This window comes from Carettochelys insculpta, chromosome 1 (genome assembly GCF_033958435.1).
Source record: "Carettochelys insculpta isolate YL-2023 chromosome 1, ASM3395843v1, whole genome shotgun sequence".
Taxonomy (NCBI): domain Eukaryota; kingdom Metazoa; phylum Chordata; order Testudines; family Carettochelyidae; genus Carettochelys; species Carettochelys insculpta.
In genome coordinates, this window is record NC_134137.1 from 55,169,959 (window position 1) to 55,193,324 (window position 23,366).

The 23,366-nt window shown below is 40.0% G+C and overlaps 1 protein-coding gene across 8 annotated transcripts in view; it reads left to right on the forward strand.

The window, feature by feature from the left end:
• NBEA (neurobeachin) overlaps positions 1–23,366 on the forward strand; it is a 776,083-nt gene that overhangs the window by 223,915 nt on the left and 528,802 nt on the right. For all 8 annotated transcript variants that reach the window (XM_074986506.1, XM_074986516.1, XM_074986543.1 and 5 more), the window contains exons 23-26: positions 2,739–2,956; positions 4,847–5,000; positions 12,982–13,005; positions 18,102–18,282. In XM_074986506.1, coding sequence (XP_074842607.1) covers positions 2,739–2,956; positions 4,847–5,000; positions 12,982–13,005; positions 18,102–18,282 — 577 coding nt within the window. The remainder of the gene's footprint in view (positions 1–2,738; positions 2,957–4,846; positions 5,001–12,981; positions 13,006–18,101; positions 18,283–23,366) is intronic.

A 23,366-nucleotide genomic window follows, 5' to 3' on the forward strand; every position in this document is an offset into this window, starting at 1 on the left:
GCATTTGGAAGGTGGTAAGGTGATAGGGAACAGCCAGCATGGTTTTGTTAAAAACAGATCATGTCAAACCAATCTAACAGCTTTCTTTGATAGAATAACGAGCCTTATGGATAAGGGAGAAGCGGTGGATGTGGTATACCTAGACTTCAGTAAAGCATTTGACACGGTCTCACATAATATACTTATCAATAAACTACGCAAATACAACTTAGATGGGGCTACTATAAGGTGAGTGAACAACTGGCTGGATAACCATACTCAGAGAGTAGTTATTAATGGTTTTCAATCCTGCTGGAAAAGTATAACTAGTGGGGTTCCGCAGGGGTCTGTTTTAGGACCGGTTCTGTTCAATATCTTCATTAACTATTTAGATATTGACATAGAAAGTACACTTAAGTTTGCAGATGATACCAAGCTGGGAGGGGTTGCAACTTCTTTGGAGGATAGGGTCATAATTCAAAAGGATCTGGATAAACTGGAGAAATGGGCTGAGGCAAACAGGATGAAGTTTAATAAGGACAAATGCAAAGTGCTCCACTTAGGAAGGAACAATATCGGTGTCACACATACAGAATGGGAAAGGACTGCCTAGGAATGAGTACAGCAGAAAGGGATCTAGGGATTATAGTGGACCACAAGCTAAATATGAGTCAACAGTGTGATGCTGTTGCAAAAAAAGCTAACATGATTCTAGGATGCATTAACAGGTGTGTTGTGAACAAAACACGAGAAGTCGTTCTCCTGCTCTACTCTGCGCTGGTTAGGCCTCAGCTGGAGTATTGTGTCCAGTTCAGGAAGGATGTGGACAAATTGGAGAGGGTCCAGAGGAGAGCAACGAGAATGATCAAAGGTCTAGAGAACATGACCTATGAAGAAAGGCTGAAAGAATTGGGCTTGTTTAGTCTGGAAAAGAGAAGATTGAGGGGGGACAGGATAGCAGTTTTCAGGTATCTAAAAGGTTGTCATAGGGCAGAGGGAGGGAACTTGTTCTTCCTTGCCTCCGAGGATAGAACAAGAGGCAATGGACCTAAATTGCAGCAGGGGAGGTTCAGGTTGGACATTAGGAAAAAGTTCGTAACTGTCAGGGTGATCAAACACTGGAATGAATTGCCAAGGGGGGTGGTAGAATCTCCATTACTGGAGATATTTAAGAAGAGGTTAGATAGATGGCAACAGAGCCTGCTGCCAGCTTTGTCCACATGCCTATTCTGGCAATACCACCACTGGACCTAACCAGGGTATTCACAGAATCACGGGCACATTCTCATGTTCCCCAACTAACATCATATATGCCATCATGTGCTAGCAATGCCCAGATGCTTTGTATATTGGACAGACTTCAAACTCTCTCAGACAAAGACTTAATGGGCACAAAACAGACATCAAAACATTCCTGATCCACAAACCAGTTAGTCTACATTTTAATGGAGTGGGCCATTCTGTTAATGACTTGAGATTTTGCATCTTATTGAAGAAGAATTTTCAGTCTGCTTTAGAAAGAGAAGCTGCTGAACTCTCTTTCATTTTCAAAATCGACACATTAACACATGGTTTGAACTGGGATGCAAATTTTCAGGGACATTATAGGGGCTCTTTGGCATACGTGGCTTAATCTAATTCTTGACTCCCCCCCACTGCCCCTCTGCTCTCTGATTTGCTCACCTTGATAATTTTTTTCTGATTAGTCAACTTTGATTACTGTTTTTGGTTCTGTATGCCTTAAATATTGAGTCTGTTCTGGTATGGCTATGGTCTGAAGAAGTGGGTCTGTCCTACAAAAGCTCACCTAATAAATTATTTTGTTAGTCTTTGAGGTGCTACTTGACTGTCAATTATTCCCAAAACTTATGTAGTTGTAGGTTTCTTTGTAGATGTTTCTGTACATTATTTTTATAAGCCAGATAGGAATGTTAACTCTAAGCCAACTCCATTTACCTCAGGCACAGGTGATCCAAATTTGCTGGGTCTCAATCCTTTCACCTGTCCAGTTTGGGTGACTCTTCCAGGAGCTGTAGTTCCTACTGTCAATGATCTCCAGCTCATTGAGACTTACAAGCCCCCTCACCACAGATCATGTGTGAATATGCAAACAAGGCACAAGATATTTAAATCTGTGGCTCATTGCCGTTTCTGATGTTGCTCATTTGCATGCCCTTTCTGTAAGGGAGGGGCCGTGTAGATGCAGCTCAGGTGAAAACTAAGTGCAAATTAAAACAATGTATATCACAAGTCAGCTTGCTAAAAGACACTAAAGACAGTCCTGGGAAGCCAGAAAACTTACTCATTTAAAACACAATCAGGTACAAGACAACTGTAAAGGTAGATTTTTTAACTTGCGAGGTGTGCAGGGAAGGAAACTGTGATGATGATCCTCCTAAACTCATATTCCTTCCTCAAATATCTAGCCTGGATTAACTTGTCAAAAATAAATACACGATAAACAAAATTCCTTGAGGGTGCATTTTGAGAAATCTGAAATGGAAAATGCCACTAAAATGAAGATCCATTGAAATGTGAGGACTAATTTTAAAGTGGTGTATACAGAGTTGTTCCAATGAGGCTATATCAAATTATACCAGCTGTGTCTGTATGGCATCACTGGTGTGTATGTGTGTGGAGTGGGGTGTATTTAATTTTCAGGAACGATTTTAGCTCCTCTTGCTGGAAACCTTGTGATCGATGTGTTGTGTTAGAATTGCCATTTATTGAACGCAAACGTTGAACTTTTTTTAACATAGGCTGTGCAAGGTCGATCTGTTACGCAGCAAGACAGAGACTTGCGAGTTGACTTGGGATTTCGAGGAATGCCAATGACAGAAGAACAGCGTCGCCAATTTAGTCCAGGTCCACGCACAACTATGTTTCGTATTCCAGAGTTTAAATGGTCTCCAATGCACCAGAGACTTCTGACAGATTTGCTGTTTGCATTAGAAACAGATGTACATGTTTGGAGAAGGTAGAAAACCCTTTTCTTATTCTTAATTTTATTATCTATGCATTTTAATGAAGTAAAATACATAATTAGGTACAAGACATATACTGATAACTACTTTTCTTTATGGTAAATTTCTGTTATAAAGACAGCGTCACTGGACTTACCTTACAGTAGCATATGACTTTATCATCTGTTAATTCCTGTTCTTTGTGAGGGATAGCTCACTTCTACCTTCTGAATTATTGTGCCTTAAAGTACTTGTTATTGGGAACAAGAACATTTAATATGGGTGTGACAGTTATCCACCATTATTTCAAGTAGTCACCACCAGTCTTTGGAGGTGTTCACATTCTTAATCCAGAAAATGTGCGTTTTACACATCACCTTTCCTACTCTGTGTGTGTGTGTGTGTGTGTGTGTGTGTGTGTGAGTGTGTGTGTGAGAGAGAGAGAGAGAGAGAGAGAGAGAGAGGGGCATGTATCTACCATATGACTGGATCCAGAGAGTCCTCTAGGAGATTTATTAGGCAGTCATGTCTAAGCTATAGACATGTTTTCATTTCTTCAGAGATTTCTAATTGTAAAACAACCAGATTTGCTTTGTCTTGATTAGCCTGGATGACTACATTGCTATTAAGTGTATATTAGCATCCTAATTCGTTTATGTATTTAACAAATTAAAAAAAAAAAGAGTGCAAGTAATTTTTAAAAAAAATCTACTAACCATTTTTAAAAATAAAATTATATTGGTTAAATACATTGTTTTTCAATTTGATGTGTCTGTAAGGCACCTTTTAGTTAAGCAAAGAAACTTCTTTAATAATTACTTGTCATCATCGTGAAGAAGGTGTATCAGGCAGTCTTTCATTTATTTCCCAGAATGGCTGAATTCACCCTGCAAAGGCTTTAATGCTGTATTATCAGTAGTTAAGAATTACCTTAATTAAATCAGAGTGCCATTTTACTTTAATTAATATCCAGTTTTGAGTGATCTTACTATAAAATAGTAGTAGTAGGGATGTTTTTAATATACCAGTCAACTTATATTTGCCTCCTTTATCTGACATTTGCAGGCAAATTATAAATTTCGTTTATAATTGCTTTTCCTATTAAGGCCAGTATTTTCTGTTTACTGGTCACTAATGTCATTAACTGGGTAATTTAATTACTCATGCTGTGATATGCACAGAGGCATAACATCAATAGACCGAAGATTTCTACAGTAGTGTGAAGTATATCTTGAAACTGGTTGTCCTGTCCACAGTTTTCCACTTATTTGTTGTCATGGGACTGTCACTCCTCGTTTTCATCATTTGATCTCAGTGGCATCAACAGCTTTTACTAACATGGAAAATAATATTAGGCACTTAGTGAAAATATAGAACTACCTGTTAGTGTAATGTGGCATGTAGAAGAGAAGCTGACACCTGTGGCCAACCAGCCTTCCAAATAGTACCTGCAGATGCTTTGTGAACCACTGGTAGTCTACAGATCTGTCAGAGGACTTCTGTTGCGGACAATCTGGTCATTTGTTATTCTCAGAGCTGATTTAAAAGTTACCTTTAAGCGCCAAATTCTGCCACCCTTATTTTTGTTGAACAGTATCTTACTCCATGAGCATTCCCATTGTTTCCAACAGAATTGTTCACAAACTAAAGCACCAAACAGTGAGAGTAAGGTTGGTAGTATCCAGGCTCTATAATGGACAGTATAGAAACAGTTACATTAAAAGGCTAATTCTCTTAGGGTAGCGCCTGTCAGCATTTTAAGACATCTTTTTCTTTTTATCTTGTCATTGTTGCAAAGATAAAATACAACTCAGAAACATTCAAGTTCTAGTTTCAAAAAGCGGAGGATCTGAATGTTTTAAAAAAGTTGGTGTTTAAATATATCTATTTTTCCTATTTTGTAGTCATTCTACGAAATCTGTAATGGACTTTGTCAATAGCAATGAAAATATTATTTTTGTACACAACACGATCCACCTCATTTCTCAGATGGTAGACAATATCATCATTGCTTGTGGAGGGATTTTACCGTTGTTGTCTGCAGCCACATCTCCAACTGTAAGTACAATATTTCCATCTAGTGGTCATGTTAAAAAATGCTGTTTACAATAGTAACAGTGTAGTTTATGGCTGCATAAGTTTCTTTTTAAGAGGTGATAACACAATTGATCAGTGTCCACCAAACTGTTAAGAAACAGTTTTTTGAGAGACTTGACTACGTTGGGAAAGGGGGAATGGAGGAAAGGCCCCTACAATTAGAATGCAATATTCAGTTTAATTGGTAATAGTAATTTGCTCTCAGTATTTCATCTGAAGCTCTAAAAATATTTTAAATAACAAGTGTTATACTTCAAACTCTCATGTAAGGAACTGTGATAATTAATGGCATTTTAAGATATGAAAAATGAGGTACAAAAGAGTTGTGACTTCCCTAAAGTAATGTAGCAGATCAGCAGTGGTGCCAATAATAGAGTATAGGGATCCTGACTCAATCTTGCAAGTAAGCCTATGGACAACTCTTACTTATTTGCCTAGATTTTTTATCACCAATTTTTATGTAACTGTCAATAGTGTTGTGCTATTGTTCTTCTACCTGGATCAATAGTATCTGGTATTCAAACATACTAGTGGGATAGCTACTGGCTAAACAGTATCGTATGATACTGGTTTACACAATGAATTCATACCTGCACAGGTACTCTCACATTTTTCAAAACAAGCAATGAGGGCTTTGTTGGAAAAGGAAGGGTCTTTATTTTGGATTCCTCCTGTTTTATAAAATATAAAACGAGCACCATTTGAAGTACTTGTTTATAATTCCATTTCCTGATCGTTATGACTTCAGCTTTTTCATTATTTATACCACTGCCAAAACTACTTGATAGACTTTTAGCCCTATAATTTAGAGTTGCCCTTTATTTATTGTATGTGTTACATTAACAACTGATAAAGCCTTGTAAACTACCCTTATCTTTGAATAGTGTTTTGTGCTTATATCGTAATATCCTGGCCTTCAACAATAAAATGTTCTTAGCAATGGTGACTTTGCTCTAGGTTTCATGAGATTTCAATATTTAAAGGTTGAATATTTAATTTTTTTCTTAACTAGACTATAGCAAGCACCGTTACAAAACATTCAGTTTTTTCATTTGGCTAGAATAGTAAGAGCAAAAGAATTTGTACAACACACTGTTTAAATTTAAAATGTGAGTAATGTCAAATGTTGAATAATTTTGTGTATTACAGAAAAATAAAAACTAGATTAAACATGTGTTATTGTGGTTCCTTATTCAAATTTTTATATAAAATTCTAAAATTGAAAAGCATCCAGACAATATATACATGATATATATTTAGTCCACAAACTTGTCACAATAAGTCACTCAAGCTTTTCTCTTGAGCTGGATTTTTTATTAAAGAAAACCCTTTAGGATACATCCTTACATATGGCTATATTCATTTCTCAGTTACATGTGTGATATCATTCTATATTTAAAGTTATTACAAAATTAAATTTAAAACTGAGGTTAAAACTGACGATAATCTTTGTTTGGAGGAACTGCAATAAAGGAATTTAAAATATGTTTCATGACAGGAGGAAGGGAACAGAAAAAAAACTTGTAATTCATTAGGATAGCTTCATACTCGGTGGCAGTAGGAAATCCAGCCAAAGGGTACTGATTAAATGCTACCCAAGGTAAAAGATGATCAGTGGCATGAATAAAAAGTTGAGGAGGGCCAATGAGTAATAGAGACGGAGGTGAAAGAACTTTAAAAATCAATATGCTAAAGACATAGAGGAATCTGTGTGGACATGGAAGTGAGATTTTCTTCCCTGTTAACGTGTACACACATTGGAGATCACGCTTAAGACGTGCTTATTCAGTTTATCAAAAAGAATAAACTCTTATTATGTGTATATTCACTGTTTAGTAACTGTTTCTCAGACATATTTTTCACCCACATGAAGGCTCCTTGAGTACTCTGTGTGCCCATTTTGAAGCTTTAAATAATATTGTATGAATTCCTTCAGGTTATTTAACCCTGTGGCACAATACTTTTAATTTACACTTTTCCTTGAACAGCACTAGTGAATTTAACTCTCAAGCTGTGTCTACGCTACACCCCTTCTTCAAAGGGGGCATGTAAATGACAGACCATGGAATATCAGTGAGGCACTGCCATGCGTATTCAGCACCTCATTAGCATAACTTCAAAGTGCTGACAGGCAGTCTGGACGCAGGCGCTTTGAAATACGTGCCTAACTTTGAAATTCCCTTACTCCCAATTCCAAACTCCCAGTGCCTCATTGATATTCCCCAGTCTGCGTCACTTCCATGTCCCCTTCAAAGAAGGAGTCTGGTGTACACACGGCCCCAGTGTATTTTATCTTTTGACCAAATGTAAAGAGAGAGACCAGGTCACTTGGCAAAAAAGATTAATGCTTGTCATCTTATCTGATCATTAATTGATGATGGAAACAAAGGTAGTTGTTTTTTCTAGCTTCATGGTAGGGATGCAGGGTTTTGTTTTGTTTTTAACTTAGCTATAATTAATTCAGCATTTACCCAGTCTCAAAAACAGAGAGTTGTTCCTGTTTGTAGTACATTTATTGAACCTCACAAACATTTCAGTAACTTTGTAAATTCAAGTTACTGTTTAATATGATTTATATGATTGTGTCTCTTGAGCTTTGTAGTTCCCGTACAATCATGAATATTGTACCTGTTACAGAAAATCAGTTGTTAGAAATCTGATCTTGTAGTTAATGAGACCCAGGATATAAATTACTCTTAGTTTGAGTCTACCTACCTAAAAGAGGGAAGAGGATATCTTTCACTCAACTCTTTCCCATTAGAAGTGCAGAAGTTAAGCATTTAAAGCTTGAATTTCATTTAAGTCCTGAGCAGGAAGGAGAAAAGAAAAGAGCTAAAAAGATGTCTAAAAGGTATTCACCCGAGAGTTCTGAAGGAACTCAAATATGAAATTGCAAAACTACTAATTGTGGTATGTAAACTATTATTTTAAATCCGCTTCTGTAATAGATGACAGGAGATAGCTAATATGTTGACAATTTTTAAAAAAGGACTTCAGCGGTGATCCTGGCAATTGCAGCAAGTAAGAGTAGATTCTGTACCAGATAAACTGTTTGAAACTATATTAAAACCTGCATTCTCAGACAAGTAGATGAACATGAGTTACAGAGGAAGAGTCAACATGCTTTTTGTAAAGGGAAATCATGCCTCACTAGTCTGCTAGAATTCTGAGGATGTCAGAAAGCATGCGGGAAAGGATGATGCATAGTGTATTTAGATTTTTTTGAAAGCCTGTGACAAGGTGTCTCACCAAATGCTCTTAAACAAAGTAAACTTTCATGGGATAAGAGGGAAGATCGTTGAATGGATTGGTAACTGGTTAAAAGACAGGAAACAAAAGGTAGAAATAATTGCTCAACTCTCAGAATGGAGAGGTATAAATACTAGTGTCCCCCAGCTGTCTGCCCTGGCACCAGTAGTATTTTCCATCTTCATAAATTATCTGAAAAAGAGGTAAGGTAAGGTGGCAAAACTTGTAGATGATACAGACTTCCAGATGATACAGATAGAGCCTGGCAGCGTAGAATTGGAGCGGGATCTCACAAAACTGGATATCTGAGCAACAAAATGACAGATGAAATTAAATGTTGATAAATTCAAATAAACATTGGTGTACATAATCTGAAGTGTATGTATAACTTGATGGGGTCTAAATTAGCTGTTAGGAAAGAGGTGTTGGAGTAATTATGGGTAGTTGTCTGCAAATGTCTGCTCAATGTCCGGTAACAGTCTGAAAGCTAACAGAACATTGGGAATCATTTTTATATATATATTTTAATATATATAAATGATTCCCAACGTTCTGTTAGCTTTTAGACTGCCACCGCACATTGAGCGGACTTTTGGAGACAATTATCTATTAAATCATACAGTTTCTCCACACAGGATCCCTGCTTCATTCACGTCGGAGGATAGCTGTGCTCTGGGGATGAATCAAGATTGTGTAGAGAAGGAAGCTGTTGTTTGTAGGACCCCCTGCTCCCATTTGTTTCAGAAGGTGGAAAGTGTGTTGTGAATGAAGCAGAGGATCACAGGAATGGAAAGGACAGTCCATTTGTTAAGGCAGTTGTGGGTTTGTTGTCATAGAGGATTTGATTCTATGGTGCTAGGCATGTTGTTTAATATACCTTTTCAGAGGTGATCATTAACTGAGTATACCTAATTTTCTGAGTGCCTGACTGAGACCCTGAGGTCTGATTGTTAGAAGAGCTGGGAAGTCTGAACTGAAACTGAACTCAGTGGGAGAATATATGAAGTGCCATATAATGCTAAGAATGCTGAAAAACAAAGTTCTAGATGTGTCAAAGTGGGCACCCAAAGTTAGTAGATCCTTGTGGACCTTACCATATCTTGTGTCTCAGCTCCCTATTTATAAAATCTGCATGATAACTCTTATATCAGAGTTATTTTGAAAATAAATTAATTAATGTTTATGAAGCTTTGAAGAGATGAGCACCATAGAAAAGCCCAGGAGAAAAATTATTAGTAATTTCTGCAGAGCATCTTTTGGAGAGCATACAGTAAATAAGGTCCAGGGAAACACATTGAGCAAGTGAAGCTACAACAAAACATGACAATTCTGCTTATTCAGTGATCACCATCTGTTCTGTGCAGTGAATGAGACAGGGCATTTGTGGAAAACATAGTTGGTGAACATGTAATTAAAGATGATATCATAAAACATACCCATGTTTGGCATAAAGACGAAAATTGAAGATTTGGGGATCAGAAAGGGCTGCAGTAACCTATTGCCAAATCCATGTCCCATTGAAATCAATGGATATAATGGGCTCAGGATTTCACCTGCTGGGGAATGTAAAGAAAAAATGTGTCTGAGTCCCAAAGATGGTCTGGACTCAATCTTAGACCCAAGACCTGAACACCCATATATGAAAGGATGGTTAGAGAGTTTTATACCAAAAAAAAGCAAACTTCCTTCGCCTTTTGCTGGAATTAATTATGCAATGGCGTCATTAATATTAGTGTAACATAGCTGAAATGCTTTGGGTTTTGAAATGTGCTACCCAAATTATGAAATGTTAGACTATTCTTGAAAACTAATTTCCCCAGGTATAAAACTAAACGAATCTTGCCACTGCTGCAAATGACACACAAAAGTTTTGTTCTGTGTGCAAAGAAACAATTGATATCACATTGTGGTAACTCTTGGTAGTATATTTTTATATTGACTACCATACATTGTTTCCGGAATTCAAGATGCAATAGTCTTCTCTTCTTTTCACCTCCATTTTCCAGGGTAGATAGGACTTAAATTCTCAAAAATGGCTTGTGATTTTGGGTCTCCCAATTATTGATGCCCCAAGAACCTAAAGGATAGCCATACTGGATCAGACTAAATGGCCATCTAGCCCACTATTCTGTCTTCAGACAGTGGCCAATGCCAGGTACCTCCGAGGGAATGAATAGAATAGGTAATCATAAATTGATCCATCCCCCAGCATCTGTTTTCGGCTTCTGACAAACAGAGGCTAGGGACCAGCATCTCTGCCCATCCTGCCTAATAGCTATTGATGACCTGCCTTCCATGAATTTATCTAGCTCTGTTACAGTCTTGGCCTTCACAACGTCCTCTGTCAAGGATTTCTACTTGTTGACTTTTGTGTGGAAAAAGTACTTTTTTTGTTTGTTTTAAACTTGTGTTAAGTTTTATTTTATTTGGTGACTCCTAAGCCTGGTGTTATGAAGGATTAAATACCTCTTTATTCATTTTCTCCACATTAGTCATGCTTTTGTAGATGTCTGTCATGCCTTAACCCCTTAGCTGGCTCTTTTTCAAACTGAAAAGTCCTACTCTTATTAATTTCTCCTCATATGTCAGCTTTTCCATCCTTCTAATAATTTTGTTGCCTTTTTATGAACTTTTCCTAATACCAATATGTCTTTTTTGAGATGAAGCAACCACATTTGCACACAGTATTCAAGATCTGAGTGTACCATTTACGTAGATTCAGTAGGATAGTCTCTGCCTTATATATTCATTATTAATGATCTCAAAACTCTGTTTGCTGCACATTGAGTGGATATTTTCAGACAACTATCCGCAATCATGCCAAGATCTCTTTCTTAGGGGGCAAAATGAACTAGTAACACTTGTCATTTTATACCTATAGTTGAGATTGTTTTCCAGTGGGTATTTGTTTGAATTTATCAACACTGAATTTCATCTGCCATTTTGTTACCCAGTCATCTGGTTTTGTGAGATCCTTTTGAAACTCTTCACAGTCTCTGCTTTGGAATTAACTTTCCTGAGCAGTTTTGTATCATCTGCAAATTGTGCCGCTTCACCCTACCCATTTCTCCACATAATTTATGCATATGTTGAACATGATTGGTCCCAAGTCAGATCTTTGGGGGGGTACCACTGGTTACCTCTTTTCAGTCTGAAAACAATGCTTTTATTCCTACCCTTTTCAGACCCACTTGTTGAGTACCCACCCTTTAAGGCAGTGGTGGGCAACCTGGGGCCTGTGGACTACATATAGTTCATTGGGGCACCACCTGCTTTCCCCAGACCCTCTGTCTGAGCCTCACCGCCACATGGCTCTCGCATACGCGGGCACTGGAGCCTGCACTTCCTAATCCTCCCCTGCCCCCCACAGCACTTTTGGAGCACCAAGAAACTGCCCATTCGTGTTGTGCCCCTGCTCCTTTCCCTCCCTCCTACAGCGGTAATGCTGCAAATTAGCTGTTCAGACTTGGGAACTGAGCATGACTCAGCAGATTCATGGTGTTCCAAAAGCTCTGTGAGAGAGGGGCAGGAGTAAGTGCAGGGCTCTAGTGCAGATACACATTAAATAGAACAGGAAGGGACCTCAGGAGGGCCAAGCACCATCTCCCCACCCCCCAACCTTTTTTTTAAAAAAACCTTTTTGCCCCAAATCTCTAAATGGCCCCCTCAAGGTTTGAACTCACAACCCTGGGTTTAGCAGGATAATGCTCAGTGTGAGAGGTATGTAAGGGATGGGGGCAAACACGAGGTCTGTGGGCTGCATATGGAACCCTAGTGGCCATAGGCTGCTGCAGCCCATTCCCTGTTCTTGGATGCCAGTCACAGCTTTAAAGTCAGAGTTTGTGGATGCAAAAAATCTTCAAGGCCTTCAAAATCACTAGTCAGTTTTAAAAAATATGACTCCTGAAAGCTAAACAGCAGACCTGTTGTGCAGAGAAGGCCCTTACTTGAGAGCAAAGGGTTTTGATGAAAAACAAAATAAGAAACCTTGTAGAACTGCTCAGATTGATGTTCTGGGACTGGCTCCAGACTCTGAGGTATTGCAAAACTTGGACTTCACTGGAGGCTCAGGGTCTTGTATAGTTTGGGATTAAGTTTGAGAATTGTGAACAACTTTGGTGTATGTAACAAGTTATGTGTGGTGTTCCAGTCCAAAGAGCATTATGGCTAAAGAACCTAGCGTTTTTCTTTCTAATTTGTATGCATATTTTGTCAATTATTTTTAAGAATATGATTTTTCTCACAAATTATAAATACTAAGATGGGGTTTACTTTTTTCAGTGTCAGTTGGCTAGAAAATGACACAATTATGCCAGGTTTTTCTGCTGTGCTTTATATAGCAAGTAAAATTGTTCTGTGGATATATATTAACAACATACTTGAAATATTCTGCATGTACTTATTTAAAATCTGTATTTCACTTTGGGTAGATCCGTTGGAAAGGAACAGTATAATTAAATTAAAAGATTAGTTTTTAAGACCGTATTGTTTGTAGTTTAGTTATTTTATGTCTATTTTGAAATTCCACTTTCAAAGCTGCAATGTTTATTTGAATTGTCATTAACCAAATAAAAGTTTGTTTCCAAGGTATTGCTTTGTTTCAATTTTGTATTGTATTTTCAGTTAAATTTAATAATTTTCTTTTTCTTTTACTGTTGTGATCTGTTGTCTGTTTTGTCTATTGCATGTCCAGGGTTCTAAGGTTAGTATTACTGCTGTAAGTTTCAGTTTAAATTTTTCAAACTATTATTTTTGATAATTTGACATTTTGCCTTTTTATTTTTTCACAACAAATATTAGGCTATGATCTGAGTAAATTAGGTACATTTAGTGACATTTGTTGAAACATTTATCTTAGCGTAATCTAATGCATTGGCTTGTGATTATATACATCTTATTTTTAACTATCAAGTCAAAGTTAGACAAGCCTATGAACTAATTTAAATTGCAAAAGTGTCAGTGTGCTATGCAAATCAGATTTAGTTCAAGCTCTGGGTATATAATGATTTGGCAATTTAGTTATTCCTTTTAAGTTTACATAGAAAGCATGAGCTTACTTTTCAAGTGTTTTTGCCATATCATTTTAAATCATTCCAACTTTGGAAAAACAGTTTGCTAAGTAAGAAGACTTCTCTTCAATGTTGTTTAGAATACATACATATTTAATGTCATCATAATGAATTGGCTGCATTTAGTGGGATTTCCTAAAGAGAACCTATTTTTCATCTGTGTAATGCTAGCAAATATCATGTGAAAACTATACTAAAAATATGCTTTTAAATGAATTTACTCTTTCATGCGAACACAAACCTGTACATATCATACTGGGAATTAAAAGTCGATCAACTCCCTTAATGTATATGGTACAATATAATTAACTGTATTATAGCAACAATCCACAACAGGGAGTCCATTAATAGGCCACTGTGGTGCATATTTCTGTTGTATATTGAGATGAGTCCAAAAGCCATGTTTCTGTATATCTACCTGAGAATTGCACCACCAGCCTACCAAGGCACACCCTGGTCTGGCTTCTTACTATTCAGATGCAGATTCTTCAGTTTAAATTTCATTTGTGTAAGTATTTTATAAAACAGTTCACTACTTTTTGTAGTAGAAAAATACATTCATAATTCACTCTGACAAGCAGGGGGTGGGGGTCGCGGTAGAAAATAACATAAAATAGCAGGGAAGAACTGCCTAGAGGAACGTTAGTGGCAGTTCTTCAAAGGGAAATGGTGTTTCAAAGGTCTAGTTGCCATAATATCATTTGTTTTGCCTTGCTGGACAGATTTTAAATGGTGACAACCCTTCCCATGTAACTGGCATGCCTTGTGCTTAAAAGAAATAAAGCGTAATGTTATCTATCATTCTGATGACAGAAAGATGCATTATACCTTTTGCGTGTCAGAAAAAAATGTTTTCTTAACATTGTATGACATTGTTTCTAAGCATTAGGGAAATAAAGGGGTTTAAAAGAATTTTCTCTAGTCTTGTTACAGAATGAAGTATGTATAACAGGACAAAATAATATAGTGTAAACTCCTTTTTTGTCTTATAAAGTCCCTGAAATTATAATCAAAAGACTAACATTTTCAGAAGCCTCTGAGTCACATGCCAAAGATGACTTAGGAACTTAAGTCACATTGGCTACGTCTACACGTGAAGCCAACATCGAAATAGCTTATTTCGATGTAGCAACATCGAAATAGGCTATTTCGATGAATAACGTCTACACGTCCTCCAGGGCTGGCAACGTCGATGTTCAACTTCAACGTTGCGTGGCACCACATCGAAATAGGCGCTGCGAGGGTACGTCTACACGCCAAAGTAGCACACATCGAAATAAGGGTGCCAGGCACAGCTGCAGACAAGGTCACAGGGCAGACTCAACAGCAAGCCGCTCCCTTAAAGGGCCCCTCCCAGACACAGTTGCACTAAACAACACAAGATACACAGAGCTGACAACTGGTTGCAGACCCTGTGCCTGCAGCATGGATCCCCAGCTGCCGCAGAAGCAGCCAGAAGCCCTGAGCTAAGGGCTGCTGCCCACGGTGACCACAGAGCCCCGCAGGGGCTGGAGAGAGAGCATCTCTCAACCCCCCAGCTGATGGCCGCCATGGAGGACCCAGCAATTTCGACGTTGCGGGACGCGGATCGTCTACACTGTCCCTACTTCGACGTTGAACGTCGAAGTAGGGCGCTATTCCTATCTCCTCATGAGGTTAGCGACTTCGACGTCTCGCCGCCTAACGTCGAAGTTAACTTCGAAATAGCGCCCGACGCGTGTAGACGTGACGGGCGCTATTTCGAAGTTGGTGCCGCTACTTCAAAGTAGCGTGCACGTGTAGACGCAGCCATTGAGTATGAATGAGACTTAACTTCTAAAGCTACAGTTTCGGGGTGCCTGAAGATTGCAGATAGGCACCTCATGAGATTTGTAGATGCATCTATGTCCAAGAAACTTAAATGGAATTATACTTCTAGGTACATTTTTGTAAATGATTCTAGATGCCTTCCTGCATATTTAGGTTGCTAAATAAATGTAAAAATATGTCCCTAAAAACTTAAGTCACTTTTGAAAATGAGGCTGAGGCTACCATCACTTAAGTACTTTTGACAATGTTACCCTAAATCATAATCCTTATTAACACTTATGAAAAAATTGCAGATTAAGGAAGTGCTTTGCCTTGAGCCTAATCTAAGGGAACAGCTCAAGATGGATGTGGTAACTCCAGGTGGAGTGTGTGCTGCCCAAGTATAAAGGGAGCATGACTTACTCCTTCCACTGTAGTATTAGGGGAGGCTGTCTACCTTGCTGATCTAGGGAGGGAGTAAACTGTGCTGGGTCGATACGTAATATATTGTACATTTCCACTGTATCACTAACATGTTTTTGAAGCCAAGACTGCCCAGTTCCTACTTCATTACAGTTTTCCCATCCATCTGTGTGAATAGGGATGGATGTACACATAGCAGCTCTGCAGAACCTTTTTACATTCTTGTGCTGTCACACAGTTAGCCTGCTCAGGGATATGACAGGGTGTAATGCATTCCCTTATGCCTTATACTGCCGTGGTAGCTGGATCACAATTTGCTCCCATGTCAACAGTTTTCTCACTGATATTAGACTTCATAATGTCAATTAGAGCATGCAAATGTGAATTCATTTTCCCACTCCATTGTTTTTAAGATTCACTCATAAGTAATTTACATTGATGAAAAATATATGTAGGCTTGGCAGGATTCAATGTCAGTCAATAGTTTTTGATAAATATTGATTTCAACTGATACAGTGAAACCAGTGAAAGAGGGAATGGTAACAGTTCATGTGAGAGGGGCTGCAGAGAGGTCTCCATAAATTCACTGAGCTGGTGACAATAGATCCCTTCAGGTGCAAGGTGCAGAGAGGGCTGAAGACCATGTGGGCCAAGGTTGTAAGGAGGAGGTCACGCTACTTCAAAAAAGAGCCATTCAGCTGCAGGATGGCCTCATCTGTGACTGGAGACAATGACAACTTGATGACCTCCTGCCTCAAGCAGGATCAACCCCAACTAAATCATCCCAACCATTACTATGCCAAGCCAGGACTTAAAAACCTCCAGGAATGGAGATTCCACCACTGCCATCAGTAACACATTCCAGTGTTTTATGACCCTGCTGGTGAAACAGTTTTTCCTAATATCCAAACTACACTTTTCCCTCTGTAACATGAGAGCATTGCTCCTTGTTCTGCCATCTGTCACCATTGAGAACAGTCTCTCTCCATCCCTTTTATATCCCCTTTTCAGGAAGTTGAAGGCTGCTATCAAATTCTCCCTCAGTTTTCTCATCGGCAAACTAATTAAGCCTGAATCTCTCAGCCTCTCCTCATAGGTCATGTGCTCCAGCTCCTTAATCATTTTCTTTGCCCTCCACTGAACTTGCTACAATGCGTTCACATCCTTTCTATACTGGGGGCCCCAAAACTGGATGCAGTACCCCAGATGTGGCCTCACCAGTGCCGAGTAGAGAGGAATAATAACTTCTCTAGATCTTCAGGAAGTGCTTCTCCTAATGCACTCCAATATGCCATTAGCCTTCTTAGCTACAAGGGATCACTATTGACTTGAATCCAGCGTCTCATCAAATTTAATCCTCTGGTCTTTTTCTGCTGCACTGTGACTTAGCCAGTCAGTCCCCAGCCTGTAACAGTGCTTGGGGTTCTTCCGTCCCAAGTGCAGGACTCTGCACTTCTCTTTGTTGAACCTCATCAAATTTCTTTTGGCCCAATCCTCCAATTTGTCTAGGTCACTCTGGACCCTATTCCTACCTTCCAACATACCTACCCAACCCCCTAGCTTAGTGACTTCTGCAAATTTGCTGAGGGTGCAATCCATCCCCTCATCTAGGATATTAATAAAAATGTTGAACAGTAGTGCTCCTAGATCTGATCCTTGGGGCACTCCACTTGAAACTGACCACCAACTAGACATTGAGCCAGTGGGCACTACCCATTGGGTCTGTCCATCAAGCCAATTTTCTATCCATCTTACAGTCTATCTATCCAATCCATCCTTCCTTAAGTTAAGGGCAAGAACCTTGTGGGAGATTGTATCAAAAGCTTTGCTAAAGTCAAGGTGTATCACATCCATTGACTTCCCCATGTCAGCAGAGCCAGTTACCTCATCGTAGAAGCTAATCAGATTGGTCTGACATGACTGGCCCTTGGCAAATACATGTTGACTACTCATGATCACTTTTCCCTCTTCCAAGTGCTCAAAAATGGATTCCTTGAGGATCCCTTCCATGCCTTGCCCCATCAGGCCCACAACCTTCCTCTTTTTCGTCTGCCGATGTTGGGTATCATTGACCCCATGTCTGTTCAGGTAATCCTTTGCAAGCTACGCCATCGTGGACATTCTCACTCACTCACCAGCCAGGAGTGTGACAGCCATCACTGGATGGGAACTGTTCAGCAGCATCCTATGGTCAGGGGCTCATCTATCTTGCAAACTTGTCCAGGCCAGGAACACAGCGTCCACCACACCTTATACCCTGGTTTCTTGAGCCCCTTGTAATCAGTGCTACCCTAAGGCAACACTACTCCCCTTTAATTTCCAGCAAGTATAAAAATAAAAATAGAAAATGTGAATCAAGTCTTAAAAATAAAAATCATTTTTGATCATCAAAATGAAAACATGAATTCTGCCAACCCTAAACATAGGAAATAGTTTTGCAATTTTTTTCATTTACTGTTAATTAAAATTGAGATAAATTTGAGATTGGTATATTTTTTTTCGAATTAAGTATAATATAAATATTTTCTCTTAGACTGAATTGGAAAATATTGAAGTGACGCAAGGAATGTCGGCAGAGACAGCAGTGACTTTCCTGAGCCGTCTGATGGCTATGGTTGATGTACTGGTATTTGCCAGTTCTCTGAACTTCAGTGAGATTGAAGCTGAAAAAAACATGTCTTCTGGAGGCTTAATGCGACAGTGCCTTAGGCTGGGTAAGTCTGTAAAGAACAACACGGACAGTGTGCATTAAATAATTGCTTACAGACCAATGAGCTAAGGCTACAATGCATAAATGTAGAAATTAACCGGGTTCTGACTATAACGTGATAGACTTAAATACCACAGAGTTTTCACTGAGTTGTTATAGTGCTTCTCTTGAAGCACAAAAATACATGAGAATGATATATCCAGGTTTAAAGTTGATTGATGAAATTTACATTTTAAATCATGTTGTTGGATAGTAAAATATTAATGCAAGAAATCTAGTGAAAGGAAGAAAATTACTGTTTCCCTCAAACATGGATCTTCTATGCTGCTCTTCTATTATAAGATTTATCAGTATGGTCTCTGGTTCTCTGAGAGCTGCCTCCTGCAGATCCCCTCTTTTGGGAGAATACACCTCAGTCATGTGCCTGTAAAGCATCCAGCAAACAGTGATAGTTTGGACTATTTATACACAGGCTTGCAAATGAAAACCTTCATTGAAAATGGTGGCAGTGATTCCACATGCCCTCATTATCTTTCCTGTTGCCATTGGCAGCATGTCTTGGAGATACTGTATTTTTGGATCAATTGTAGCATCATTTATATCTTTCCTCTTCTTTTTCATTCATGTCATGTTGTTTATAAGCAGCACTGTATCAGTTTTTATTCATGAACTGTTAAATTTTGTAGTAATAACTTTTTTAAAAATGAATGTGACTTGACGTATCCAGACTCAGTGACATGGAGTGAGCTAGAGAAGCTCATCAGAAGAAAGAGCTCTGCTTTTAAGACAGTGTTCTGGAGCACTGATGTCCTGTGGTTTTATTTTTAAACCAGATTCTAGATTAGTAAAGCCTCATGTAAGAGCACACCTTTGTTTCAAAGGTAGTTGCAAATCCATAGCAAGCCGAATTAATATTTCCAGCTCTGAAATCTATAAATCTAATAAAGGAGCTCCATTTTGTTTCATTCAACTGTATGCTTCTGATTTTGGAGCCACCTCTGATGTTCATTTCAGGAAAGCCATTTCCCCATCGTCAATTAACCATGCCTCAACTTTCTGCCAGTGTTTTGTAATTTGTAATAATTTCCTCAAACGTAAGGATTCCTAAAAGGGAATTCTTGACACGGTTTATTCAGAGTTTTCATTGGTAATTCGGAGCCAAAACTGCCCAAACTTCCTCAGATTTCATAGACTGTACTTTGAATTAGAAGATATGGAGACTGTTTCGCTATGGTCTGTTACAAGACTGCTGTCCCAAACACTAAGGTTGTGTCTACACAATGAGACAAAATCGAATTTAAAGGAGTTAGCTTGATATTAAAATGTCACTGTCTTCACAGTTAATACTATTAACTTTATTTATTGAGCTGTAATACCGATAACAAAATGTCGATATTGCATGATGGGTATAGCGTCAATTTCTACTTGAAAATCTCAAATAAAGGCTAGTGTGAAAGTGCCATGTCCTTAATTTGAATTTATTAGCCTCCAGAAGTGTTCTGCTTGTATCCCACAATGCTACGCGCTGGCCTTCCATGTATGGCTGCTTCCTTGTACACTACGTATCGGAGGGGTAGCCGTGTTAGTCTGGACTGTAACAGCAACAAAGGGTCCTGTGGCGCCTTATAGACTAACAGAAAAGTTTTGATCATGAGCTTTCGTGAGCACAGACTCACTTCACCAGATGCTGGTCTTGTACGCTGTTGTCCATCCAGGTGTGCAGGAAGAATGTCACAGGGAGCCCATAAATTTTTGATTAAATTTGCATTGGAATTCAGCAGCGCCCAGCCATGCAAATATAATGAAAAAATTCCTTTGCCCATGGTATCTCACCTCATTGGATGCAGGGTACCGGGAACCCAGGTGGGCTGGGGGAGGGCTAAAGGCATGGCTGCCCACCGATACTCCCAGGTCCACAGCAGGCACACAGCACAGGGAACCTGTGTGGGTTGTGGGAGGGCTGAATGTACAGCTGCCTGCCAATTCTCCCAGGTCCACAGTGGATGAGTGGCTGATGGAACTGGGCAGGTTGGGAGAGGGCTGAAGGTACAGCTGCCCGCTGATACTCTCAGGTCCTCAGCAGATGTGCAGCAGAAGGAACCTATGCAAGTTGGGGGATAGCTGAAGGCACGGCTGCCCAGTGATATTCCCAGGTCCGCAGAGGACACATGGTTGACAAAACCAAGAAGGTTGTGGGAAGGCTGGAGGCCCAGCTGCCCACTGGTATTTCCAGGTCCACAGTGGATGCACAGCTGATGGAACTGGGCAGGTTGAGAGACAGCTGAATGCACAGCTGCCCACCAACAATAAAACTGGTTCCGCAGCGGATGTGCAGCACAGGGAACCCATGGACATTGTGGGAGGGTTGAAGGCACAGCACCCCGCCAATACTCCGAGGTCCACAGTGGGTGCACAGCACAGGGAACCCAGGCAGGTTGTGGGAGGGCTGAAGGTACAGCTGCCCACTGATACTCCCAGGTCTGCAGCTGACGTGCGGCACAGGGAACCCATGGGGATGGGGGAGGGCTGAAGGCACAGCTGCCTGCCACATACCTTCTGCATACTGCAATTTAATGCCCCCCCACCAAGAAAAGGCATTCATTCTTTCACTAAGACATGGTATGATTTATTTACATTATTTCAGAGAAATACATGGGTGTCGTGCATTACAGATCATTCATGAAGCTATGTTTTAAAGCATCCCTTATTGCCAATGCCTCTGTGTGTTTACTGGTGGATGGTTATGTAGGTGGCTGCAAGTAAGCCCTGCCTATGGCCTCCACTTCAGAATTCCAGATGGAGAGAAAAGTCGCCCACCTGGATTCACATATGTTGTGCAAAATAGCAGTGGAAACATTGGTTTCAGAAAGGGTTGAAATGGGTCAATAAGCATCTGAACCTCACTTTTAAATGGCCAAAGGCACATTCAGCCACAATTCTGCTCCTGCTGAGTTTGTGATTGAAGTTTCCTTGCTGGGGTCCAAGGTTCCTTTGTAGGGCTTCATAAGGCAAGGGAGCAGAGGGTAAGCAGGGTCATCCAATATAGCAATAGGCATCTCCATGTTGCGAATCATGATTTTCTGATTGGGGAAAAAAGTCCCACCCACGAGCTTTCTGTACAGGCCAGAATTTTGGAAGATGGGCACTTCGTGAATCTTCCCTCACCATCCCACGGTGATGTTGGTGAAATGACCTTTGAGATCTACCAATCCCTGCAACACCATAGAGAAGCACCCCTTTCGGTTTATGTACTCAGAGGCCAGGTGGTCCAGGGCCATGATGGGGATGTGCATTCTATCTTTTTCCCCCACTGCAGTTAGGAAACCCCTGGGCAGCAAAGCCATCCACTATATCTCCCAGGGTCACAGTCTTCCTGAGGAGACACCGACAGATTGCATGGGCCACTGCATCACCATGGACCCCACTGTAGATCTGCCCACTCCAAAGTGATTTGCCGCTGACTGGTAATTGTCGGGCGTTGCAAACTTCCACAGTGTGATTGCCACTCGCTTCTGAACTGTTAAATCTGGCCTCATTCTTGCATTGCTGCGCTTCAGGGCAGCAGCAAGCACATCACAAAGTTCCATAAAAGTGGACTTGTGCATGCGAAAGTTCTGCACTATGGCCAGTCGTCTCAGGAATCCAGAATGATGTGTGCATGGTCTCATGAGTCCAAAACCACCACTCCACTGTAAGCAATGCATCCAGGAAAACCAGCAGCTCTGAGTTCTTGGCCTGCAGTTGGGACATTTGCTTTTCCAAACCGTTGTTGTTGTTGTCGTCATCATTATTATAGTGAACCATCAGTGAGCTTTGTAACTGAAGGCAAAATTGTGTGACAGTCAGTGTGGTTGCTGAAACAATGTGGGCTGTAAGTTGAAGCATTTGGGGATCCATGCTTGCACTGAAATGCTGTGACAGGAAATGGCGTGATCTCTACATAAGAACATAAGAACATAAGAATGGCCATACTGGGTCAGACCAAAGGTCCATCAAGCCCAGCATCCCATCTGCCGACGGTGGCCAATGCCAGGTGCCCCAGAGAGGAGAACAGAAGACAAGTGATTTATCTCCTGCCATCCATCTCCTGCCCTTGTTATGAAGGCTAGGGCACCATACTTTATCCCTGGCTAATAGCCATTTATGGACCTGACCTGCAAAAATTTATCAAGCTCTTTTTTAAACCCTAATAGAGTCCTGGCCTTCACAGCCTCCTCGGGCAAGGAGTTCCACAGGTTGACTGTGCGCTGTGTGAAGAAAAATTTCCTTTTATTAGTTTTGAACCTACTACCCATCAATTTCATTTGGTGTCCCCTAGTTCTTGTATTATGGGAAAAGGTAAATAATTTTTCTATATTCACTTTCTCCACACCATTCATGATTTTATATACCTCTATCATATCGCCCCTCAATCGCCTCTTTTCCAAACTGAAAAGTCCCAGTCTCTCTAGCCTCTCCCCATATGGGACCCTTTCCAAGCCCCTAATCATCTTAGTCGCCCTTTTCTGAACCTTTTCTAATGCCAATATATCTTTTTTGAGGTGAGGAGACCACATCTGCACGCAGTACTCGAGATGTGGGCGTACCATAGTTTTATATAGGGGAAGTATGATATCTTTTGTCTTATTATCGATCCCTTTTTTAATAATTCCTAACATCCTATTTGCCTTACTAACTGCCGCTGCACACTGCGTGGATGTCTTCAGAGAACTATCCACTATAACTCCAAGATCCCTTTCCTGATCTGTCGTAGCTAAATTTGACCCCATCATGTAGTACGTGTAATTTGGGTTATTTTTTCCAACATGCATTACCTTACACTTACCCACATTAAATTTCATTTGCCATTTTGCTGCCCAATCACTCAGTTTGCTGAGATCTTTTTGTAGTTCTTCACAATCCCTTTTGCTTTTGACTGTCCTGAACAACTTGGTGTCATCTGCAAACTTTGCCACCTCTAGTTCATTTTTGTGTGGTTACTAGTGCTCTGAATTCTGGGTCAGTGCTTTGTATTCTGGGATTTAGACATGAAACACCCACAAGCAACCTGAGCTAAGGCACTGTGGGATAGGTATCCACAATACAATG